The sequence below is a fragment of the Puntigrus tetrazona genome, chromosome 3 (genome assembly GCF_018831695.1).
Source record: "Puntigrus tetrazona isolate hp1 chromosome 3, ASM1883169v1, whole genome shotgun sequence".
Classification (NCBI taxonomy): domain Eukaryota; kingdom Metazoa; phylum Chordata; class Actinopteri; order Cypriniformes; family Cyprinidae; genus Puntigrus; species Puntigrus tetrazona.
This window is the reverse complement of record NC_056701.1, coordinates 2367166-2377165: the sequence shown is the minus strand read 5'-3', so window position 1 is coordinate 2377165 and position 10000 is coordinate 2367166. Positions and strand designations below refer to the sequence as shown.

At 42.6% G+C, this 10000-nt stretch overlaps 4 protein-coding genes across 5 annotated transcripts in view; 2 read left to right on the top strand and 2 right to left on the bottom strand.

Moving 5' to 3' along the window:
• hook2 (hook microtubule-tethering protein 2) overlaps positions 1-2553 on the top strand; it is a 16499-nt gene extending 13946 nt beyond the window's left edge. For both annotated transcript variants that reach the window (XM_043235024.1, XM_043235023.1), the window contains 2 exons: positions 930-1001; positions 1303-2553. In XM_043235024.1, coding sequence (XP_043090959.1) covers positions 930-1001; positions 1303-1428 — 198 coding nt within the window. In that variant the 3' untranslated portion in view covers positions 1429-2553. The remainder of the gene's footprint in view (positions 1-929; positions 1002-1302) is intronic.
• Positions 1-10000, bottom strand: part of LOC122341572 (tripartite motif-containing protein 16-like) — a 341738-nt gene that overhangs the window by 314347 nt on the left and 17391 nt on the right. The gene's annotated exons all lie outside the window — the stretch shown is intronic.
• trir (telomerase RNA component interacting RNase) lies at positions 3079-5478 on the top strand. Its single transcript, XM_043235057.1, has 3 exons — positions 3079-3774; positions 3933-4010; positions 5141-5478. Exons 1-3 carry the CDS (start codon positions 3490-3492, stop codon positions 5246-5248), a joined length of 471 nt encoding a protein of 156 aa, XP_043090992.1. The 5' UTR covers positions 3079-3489; the 3' UTR covers positions 5249-5478.
• Positions 6530-10000, bottom strand: part of LOC122341566 (ubinuclein-2-like) — a 12951-nt gene continuing 9480 nt past the window's right edge. The window contains 4 exon segments of the mRNA XM_043235020.1: positions 6530-7067; positions 7190-7258; positions 8369-8564; positions 9304-10000. The exon segment at positions 9304-10000 is cut by the window's right edge and continues 420 nt beyond it. Coding sequence (XP_043090955.1) covers positions 7021-7067; positions 7190-7258; positions 8369-8564; positions 9304-10000 — 1009 coding nt within the window. The 3' untranslated portion in view covers positions 6530-7020.

The following is a 10000-nucleotide window of genomic DNA, read 5'->3' as shown; positions in this document are numbered from 1 at the left end:
GACAGACAGACGACAGGCGACTGACAGACAGACAGACAGACGACGCGACTGACTGACAGACAGACAGACAGACGACGACTGACAGACAGACAGACAGACGCGACGACTGACTGACAGACAGACAGACAGACGACTGACAGACAGACAGACAGACAGACGCGACAGACGACTGACAGACAGACAGACAGACGCGACTGACTGACAGACAGACAGACAGACAGCTGCGCTGACAGACGGACAGACGACTGACTGACAGACAGACAGACGCACTGACTGACAGACAGACAGACAGACGCACTGACTGACAGACAGACAGACAGACAGACTGACTGACAGACAGACAGACAGACGAGCGCGACTGGACAGACAGACAGACAGACGCACTGACTGACAGACAGACAGACAGACGCACTGACTGACAGACAGACAGACAGACAGACGCACTGACTGACAGACAGACAGACAGACAGACGCACTGACTGACAGACAGACAGACAGACAGACAGACGCACTGACTGACAGACAGACAGACAGACTGACTGACAGACAGACAGACAGACAGACGCACTGACTGACAGACAGACAGACAGACGCACTGACTGACAGACAGACAGACGCACTGACTGACAGACAGACAGACAGACGCACTGACTGACAGACAGACAGACAGACAGACAGACGCACTGACTGACAGACAGACAGACAGACGCACTGACTGACAGACAGACGCACTGACTGACAGACAGACGCACTGACTGACAGACAGACGCACTGACTGACAGACAGACGCACTGACTGACAGACAGACAGACAGACTGACTGACAGACAGACAGACAGACAGACGCACTGACTGACAGACAGACTGACAGACAGACAGACGCACTGACTGACTGACAGACGCACTGACGCTGGTCTCTGTGTGTTTCAGCATGATTTCGAGAAGACGCGCTCCAGACATGATCAGGAGGAGAAGCTCATCATCTCAGCCTGGTACAACATGGTGAGGAAACAGAACACCTTTACCTTACCAGTAAATAAATACTGTAATAATCAAAAATGAAAGGAATTGTTGCATTTTAATAAAAAAAAATTAAAAATTCAAAGGGCTCTAAAAATGTGATGTTAGCGAAATATTTTAACAACTGCAATTGATTTTTGCGATGATTGCCTGGTTTCAATTCTGCCGTTAAGATGGAAAAAACTATTTATTATTTAAATATAGGAATAGAATTGGACAGTGCTGTGTTTTCTCAGGCCTTAGCTGACTCTGGTCTCTGTGTGTGTGTGTGTGTGTGTCTCAGGGCATGGCTCTTCATCAGAAGGTGGCTGGAGAGCGCTCCGGCTCCGCTCCGGCTCAGTCCTTCCTCTCCCAGCAGAGACAGTGGACTCAAGCCCGGCGAGGCCTGTCCCGTCCGCAGCCCAGATAAACCCCTGTCCTTTTATCAGTGTGTTTTAGACCAGGTTTAGTCGTTTTTAGTTGTAGCCGGAAAGCCTTGCGCTCCGTGAAGCAGATCAACCTTCGTTTCTTTTAAAGCTTTAAAGTGTTTTTACTGTAGTTGGGTGTCGATCGGGGTTACGGTGCACTTTACACACTCGGTGCCTTCAGCCATCCAGAAACCAGACGCTCTGCGCTGGAGCCTTGAACGCCACGAACAAATCCAGAGCTTTCGTCAGGATCTTTCCAGAGAGCCGCTGTGGTTTAGTGAACGCTCATCACGGATGGACCGCTGGAGGAGCGCGAGTTCCCACCAGTTGCTGCTCGATTTCGTTTTTATCTCGTCGTTGTTTCGTTTTGGCAGAAATACACTACCGACTGAACACTGTGTTCTGGCCCCCGTCGGTCCGGGCCGAGCTTCGTTCGTTTGCTTTTTGTTCGTTTTTTGGGTCACGGTGCTGATGTTCACGAGTTGTTTGCGTGTTTCTCACGGCGTTTTCCTCGTTCGCTCGGGACCGATGGGGGCGCTACGGAAATGATCACTTTAGTCTCACCCTTCTTCTCTTTGCACTACAATAAAAGAGGTTATCGGTACGAAATGCTGTGACATCTGTGTGTTGAAGTGAGTGGATAATGAACCGTTTTATCAAATGAAATGCTGAACGAAATGCTGAAGTCGGACGAATAAGTCGATTTATCGTTGGTCCGTGACTCCTGTTTGCATTAAAGATACTGACATCGAAGAATTAACAGAACACTTCTGAAATAAGATGAACGTTTTGTAATATTAGCTTATTAGTAGCATACCTTTTCATATTTATGATTTATGGTTTTAATATGTCTGCTTCCGAATATAATCATGATCATTCAACTAATGCATAAAAGACTGCATTGCTGTAAACATCACATTAAATGTGTAAACTGTTTCCAGGTATTACTCTATACTGTGGTACTGTACTGTCAGGTGTGTTATTTAAATCAACTTAATTCTAACTTTAAGTGCATTCATTTTAATCAAATTGTATTATTTTTTTAAATCAGGTTTAGCTAGATGACGATCTTATTTTATCACTCACGGTATACCGAACTGTTCTGTGTATTAAAGCATTTCATTTAATCTGTTGGGTCTGGAAATGTATATTTAAATCAAACTATTATTACAATTATTTTAAGCATTTTTAATTATTTTAATAAAATATAGTAAGATGAGTTAGTCTAATTGTATTACTGATATTACTGTATTAAATAATTTAAAAAATATATTTTACTCTACATAATCTCAATTTATTGTTCCTTAAATCAAATTGTATTTTTTTATTAAATATTGTCATCACATTTAGGCAGATTAGTTAGTCAAAACTTATTTTATCACACACACACACACGAATAGTTTAGGACTATATCATATATATGGATATATCTTACATCTTTTAACTCTTTCTTTAAAGGAATAGTTTAGGACTAAAAATACATAGATTTTGGATTAAATGATAGATCCAGAAACCACTATTTGTTTTTAAAAATATTGTAGCTAAGAAATAAGTAAAATAAAACATGTTAAATGTTTTATTTTATTTTAGCTGTACGCGGGAAGCGCCGCGGTTCCTCCTCCGGCCTGCAGGCGGCGCCGGCGCCTCCCTCGCGCACCCGGGAGCGGACCGCAGATGAAATGAAGTATGGCGGAGCGACGCTAAAATACAACAAACCTGTGCGAAAAACATCGGGACAAAACCACGAAATCCTGCCGATTCACGCTCAATCCGGCCGGTGTGCGATCACGAACACGCTCGCTCCCGCGGCTCGACAACCGCGCGCTTTCTGTTCGTCGACGGCGGTGTTTTTGTTTCGCCGCGACGCTTCACGATCCCGCAACGGGGCGAGCTAACGTATTATTCTTTCATTTTCACCTGTATTACGCGTGTGCGCATTTAAAATACATGCGAGTTTTGTTTTTTATTCATTAAACCGCAAGCCGTGGCTTCGGTGCAGAAATAAGAACACCGCGGGAGTGAATGTGAAGGCTGTATTTATTACTTCACCGAACGGTAAAACGATGGAGAAAAAGCAGCATAAATCTGACAAACATCACCGCCATCATCATCACCATCACCACCACCACCAGTCCTCCAGCAGCAGCAGCGGGGAGTCCGGCGGCAGCAGCCCGGCTCACGGGGCGCCCAAAGCGGCCAACGCCTTCGCCAACGACGGCAGCTTCATGGAGCTCTTTAAGAAGAAGATGGAGGAGGAGGAGAAGAGGAAGAGAGAGGGCGAGGGCGAGGAGAAGACGAAGAGCTCTGCTGCGGCTCAGGACAAGAAGCCGCTAAGCGCGAGCAGCTTTGTAAGAACGGCAGCGGACGCGCTTTACATTAGCTTCACACACACACACACACACACACTCACACACGGGGAGAGAGAGGGGTGTCTGTCAGTAGATTCGGGTCACTGTCGCTTCCCAAAGCCCGTGTAACGCTGTCAGTCTGTTCCTGTTTGACTCAGGTGGGCAAGCGGAGGGGAGGCGCGAGACTGGCCCTCAAGACCGGGATGGTGGCCAAGAAACAGAAACTCGACTCCGAGGTGAGACGCGGGCTGTTAGCCACAAACAAATGAGACTTAATGGCAATGCGTGGTTGTCGTCATCGGGCTGATTTAGAGAGATCCAAACCGCGGATTCGTAATTCGAACGGTATACGTTTTCCTCGCGCAGATTTTAAATTTTTTAACGGCTCCGGATTTAACCGCCGTTGCTATGCGACAGACCAACGGTCAGCGGTGTGTTTTATGGAAGGCCGTTCCGTCGAAAGTAGTGAAAGGTAATTAATTAATCACAAACCTGAACAAAAAATACTTTTTACCTCAGGATTTAAGTTAAGGAATTGTTTTCTGTTGTAGGAAAAAAAGGTTTTTAACCAGGCCGTTTCGGGTCACCGTTGACTTCTATAGTGTTTTGTTTCCTGCTAAGGAAGTCAACGGTCTGGTTACAAACTTTTTCCAAAATATCTTCTTTGAAAGTACTCGAGGGAGAGTAAACGATGACACGATTTTCATTTTTGGTTGAACTTTCCCACAATTCTGACTTAATTTCGTTTATTTAGTGGTAAATATATATAAAGATAAGGGGAGTAAATGTTGTATTTAAAAAAAACTTTCCTGTACCCCAAGAGCAGACGTTTAATGCCAAACAAATCCAATTATTTTATTTTATTTTTGAAGCATTTTTTCTTCCATAGTTATATTTCTTCAGACGTTTTAAAGTGTTTCATATGTTTTATAATACTGTACAAATGTATTTTTTTTTGTTTAATATCAGTTTGTGTGATTTTAAAATGTTTGTGAAGCATTGGAGCGTTTTCAAGATGGTTTAAAACATTTATATCTAAACACTTCTTCCAGAATTGGCTAAACGGGATGAATTAGTACATAATTGGGTACCTTTCAACATTTTTACATTGGTGTTTAAGTCTTTTCTGCTCACCAAGAACTGAATGAGAAAATTCATAAAATTAGAATTTAGAAAAATTAATTGATCTGTTTTCAGTTGTTAAATCATGTACGTTTCCAGCATCTCCTGGCCTGAGGGTCAAGATTATCATCGGCGTTGAAAACGGTTGTGCTGATGAGTGTTTTTGTGGAAATGGCGATATGTTGTATTTTTCAGGATTCTTTGAAAGTCATGTGTGTGTGTGTGTGTGTGTGTGTGTGCGCAGGTGGAGGCTGGCAAAGGAGACGCCTGGACTAAATACATGGCAGAAGTGAAAAAGTATAAAGCGCATCAGTGTGGAGACGACGATAAGACCAGGCCGCTGGTCAAATAGACTGAACCGCTTCCTGTGGAGACGGGCGTCACTGCCATTCACTGTCTGTCCTTCTCCCTCAGCTTGAGTTGACCCCGTGTTTGCCCGTTCGGTGGATTCCGGTTCTTTTTGAGTCGTTATGATTTAGACCGATCTCGTTCACCTCGTTGATATTTTGTACTCGACGTGTTTGCTACTTGAATGTCACCCGATGAAGATTGAGGATGATGAATTAAACTCACAGTACCACAGTTTCTGTCCCGACTGTGATGTTTCTGAAGCTTGGCCTCGGCGCGGGATGCTGATCGTTTTTTTACATACCGCTTATTAAAAATGGCGCAGACTTTTCTAATGGCTTCAACTAGTTTAGGTTCAGTTGCTGAAGCTCTTCGTGGTTCTTCATTCTTCATCGACTCCAGATTAAAGCAGGAGATGCACACATTGAAATAAAACGGTATCTATACTGTTTTTTTTTTTTTTTACACTTTGGGGGAAATGCCAATTTTGATAACATTTGTTAAAACCTCAAGTGTTCAGACAACAATTTCTGGCTTTGTTAGATTTATTCAAGACAATTCAAGCTAAATACATTTTTAACAAGCCCTCCAAAGACATCCAAATAGATATTTGAAGCCTGATATAAAAAGGAAAAAAATTTAATCTAAAATCTGCATTTTTATGGATGCATGCCTATGATAATTTCATTTTCTCCTGTATTTGAAATGTTATGGTTACATATAACTTAAAACAACTGATAATTTCATTGTGGGTTAATACAGGCAAAACTAGTACACTTCCATTATGTATTTTCAAGCACTAATTTCGTATTTGATAAGCGCTAAAGAATAATTTTTAGTACATTAAAAGAACTTGAATATGAGCTAAAGTGCTCTACCTTTTGTATTTAAAAAAAAGTATTAGAATTGAGTGTGCTATTGTATGAAAGATGGAACTAAATACATTTTAAAAATGTTAAAAGTGTGTTTACTTTATTAATGGTGTCTCAAAATAGCAGTTAAGCACACTTAGATGATCTTAACTAAATTAGTGCAAAACAAAAGAGCACTTTATATTATGGAACTGTACTTGTTTTTTGGGTGGGGGTTGGAGCTAAATTCTGTAAAACAGTGTTTTATGAAATGGTCACTTAAATCGTATTTTAAGAGTGAATTTAAGACCAAAAAAATATATATATATATAACCTTGAACCTTCGTTTTAAGGTTAAATCAATACTTGCATATAATACAAAAAAAAAAACTGCTCTGAGACTAAAAATCAGACCAAAATCATCACAGACACAGTTTTCACTAAGGCTTCTGCATTTTTATTTTGCTCGTGTCCTGAAACGCAAGTAAACAAATCCTGAAAGTTCAAGTATATTACAATGGCCGCCGTCCCGCCCTTCGTCATTTGGTTTGAACAATTTAAAGGGGCGTTTCGTTGGTGAACAGCACCGGAGACACCGACCCACACCAGAGAGGGAGGAACACCTTCACTCATCCACACGTTAAAAAACATCCTCATGTACAGAAGCTGCGCGCTAATCGACATGCAGACACACACACACACACACACACACACACACACGTTTCCCTCCCCGTCACAGTGATCAGGTCCGTCTGTGTAAACATTGATACATATGTACAACCCACGGATCATCATTCAAACTAATAACATTAATCATCAGCATCAATATTCAAATTGCGTATAAAAATGGCCCCGTCTCATTGGACGGCCAGCGCTTCATGCATAAAAATGGGTGGAGTCAGTCCCGGATAAGAGCTCTGTGACGTCATAAGGTCTTCCTCTTCAAGTCTCCGCCCTGCGTTTGATTGACATCTGCACAGAGAAAGAGAGAGAGTGAGTACCGAAGCCCTGCGACTCGTCCCGGCTGAAGATGATGAAGGTAGCAGCTAACGCGCGCATGCAGGCCGCGGGAGCGTCACCCGCTCAGCGTTTACCTGAGAAAGCCAGCTGTAAGTGTGGCGGCAGAGCGGCCTGAGCCCCTGACATGAGACCCTTTAACACATCTGAGGAGAGACGGGACAGAGAGACACACGCACCACGCATGAGACGCCACACACGGATTCAATGAGAGGAAGCAGATTCACGACGAGCCACGTGATGAAGAGCAGGTGACGAACAACACAGCTGCCACGTCGTGTGGGTTTTAAAGGGGTCGTGAACTGACGAGCAGAATTATCTTGATCTTTCGACATTTAAGAGGTCACTGCTGTAAAAATATCCCGTGAGTTTAGTCTAAAAACAGCTTCTATTGAAGGCGGTCGGCGACAGCTTGTGGAATGTTTTACTCTGTGATGTAATAGTGCAGATAAGCCCCGCCTCCACAGAAGATAATCAGCCCCGCCCACCGATTCTACACCCCACCCACCAATTCTACACTGCACGACCAATTCCGCCCACCAATTCTACACCCCACCCACCAATTCTACACCGCTAGTCAAACCCCGCCCACCGATTCTATGCCGCACGTCAAACCACGCCCACCGATTATTTTTAAAAAAAATTGTTTTCTGAGGTCCACATAATACTAAGGCAGTTCCTGACCCCTTTAAATTCAACAACGAACAAAATGGAAATACTGAACAAAATGTAGGTCAACATGATTTCTTCTAATTTAAAAAAGACAAGCGAATTAAACTTTTTAATTCTACATATTTATCTGCTTGATTAATTCGGATTAGCATTTACTTAAAGACCATCAATGCAATTCCAACTATAAATAAATATAATATAATTAAAAATTTACATTAAAAAATCTAAAAATGTTTCTATCTTTTATAAAGTCTCATTTTCTACATTTAATGTCATATTAGCAGTACGTTATATTTTTTATATACCTGAAATTTTAACAACAACAATAAAATTTCAATACATGATGTGAAACACAATAAGTGAATATATCCGTTTGATGCTATTTTTTGACATGTCTATATATTAAATTTCTGAGTACATTTGTTGCCTTAGAGATTTTATTGGATGTCACTAATAGACTCACCCATGAAACATATCTATTAGAAACATCACAGTGATGAAGATGAGGAGTCGTTTGAAAAGGTTAACAAAACAGACCTTTCTAAGACTTAAAAAAAGGTACTAAACTAGCCCTGCTGACTCACTCTGGGGAAGGTTAAACCCTGAGCTGCTGGGATTGGTCGAGCCACCGCTGGTCGCCGTGGAAACCACAGAGGAAGGAAGATTCAGCAGGTTTGGAAACTGGAACGGGAGAGAGACGGGAACCAGGCCTCCCAGCATCCCGAAGCCCAGCGGCAGAGACGGACCGGCCGAGCCCAGCAGAGCACTGGAGGAGGACACCTGAAACACATCACCATCATCATCGTCATCATCATCTTCATCGTCATCATCATCATCATCGTCATCATCGTCATCATCGTCATCATCGTCACCACCACCATCATCACACTGTCAGAGTACACTTATATTTTGAGGAATATTTGAGTTCAAGATAAGCTCCGTTTCGAAATTTGCAGCATAAATTATTATGGATGGATGAATGGATTATTACTAACTTAAAAGGGGAATAACAGAATAATTCTACTCCTTTAAGTTAAAAAAAACAAGTGTAAAAGTAATAAAACTAAATACTTTTTAATGTTAAAAAGAAAAAAAATTAAAAATGAATAAAAAAAAATCACAAGAAAACACTTAAATATTCTCCAATTTCTTATTTCATTTATATTATATTTAATATTTCTACTAAACATCCTAAATAAGTATTTCTTTTATTTAAATTTTGTAATTAAACATTCCCAAATCTCACGCTTTTTTAAATTTTTATAAATATTTTAAAATTTATTTTTAATTTAAAAGTAATTAATTTGTTTAAAAAAAATGTAATTAAACCAAAGATTGCACATTAAATAAGTCCATAGGTGAATAAATATTCTTGTTTTTGCCGATGTTGTTATTTTTTCTGTTAAGCAATTTAAATGTTTATTTAAAAAGTAATAAAACAACATTTTTAAATTATATCAATGTAATAATCTAAATCTTAAAAGCCGATAACAGGCCTGAATCACATGAGCAGACAGACCTGTGAGAGTGGAGACGCTGTGGCTGTAGACACAGACGTGATCGTTTTCACTCCCTGATTAGCTCCACCCACTTGTCTGTGTCGCTGACTGTGATTGGCCGCCACCGGCGATGCGCTGGAGGCCGGTTGCTTGGCGACAGACGCGGTCGTCGTGGCGAGTCCAGAGATGCTGTTGCCCTGAGATGAACTCTTCTGCACCACGGGGGTGCTGTAACCGCCGGCGACGAACCCCGCGTGGAAGCCCGGGCTCTTGGAGGCGTGCTGGTGCATGCTGGGTAACGTGGGCGTCCTGGAAACGACGGGCGAGGCGGTGGGCGTGAGCTTGATGATGGGCGAGCTGGGGTTGTGGGGAGACTTGGTGAGAGTGGCCTGCATGGGCGTGATGAAGCCCGGTTTGGGCGACTCGTGGTTTTTGGCTTGCGGCGTCACGTGGAAACACTGCGGCGATTTTACGTTTAAATGCGACGACGAGGAAGTGGCGGGAAGCGTGCGCGCAGAGCTGTTATTGCTGGTTTTGATGAGGCCTGTAGGCATGGCGACCACCGTTTTCCCCGCCACGATCTTCTGAGGGGCGTGAAGAGGCGACGCCGTCGCGGGAGGGCGGGGCTTCGCCGGAGACACGCCCATCTTAGCAGGCGGAGCCACGGACGGTCGCTGAGCTGGAATAACGGAATGTCTCTGAACCTGGGACAGGACG

Excerpts from the sequence above, each read along its gene's own strand:
- trir (XM_043235057.1), top strand. The coding sequence starts at position 3,490 with ATGGAGAAAAAGCAGCATAAATCTGACAAACATCACCGCCATCATCAT. Across the intron at positions 3,775-3,932 it reads CGCTAAGCGCGAGCAGCTTT|GTGGGCAAGCGGAGGGGAGG; the intron begins GTAAGAACGGCA and ends TGTTTGACTCAG. Across the intron at positions 4,011-5,140 it reads AACAGAAACTCGACTCCGAG|GTGGAGGCTGGCAAAGGAGA; the intron begins GTGAGACGCGGG and ends GTGTGTGCGCAG.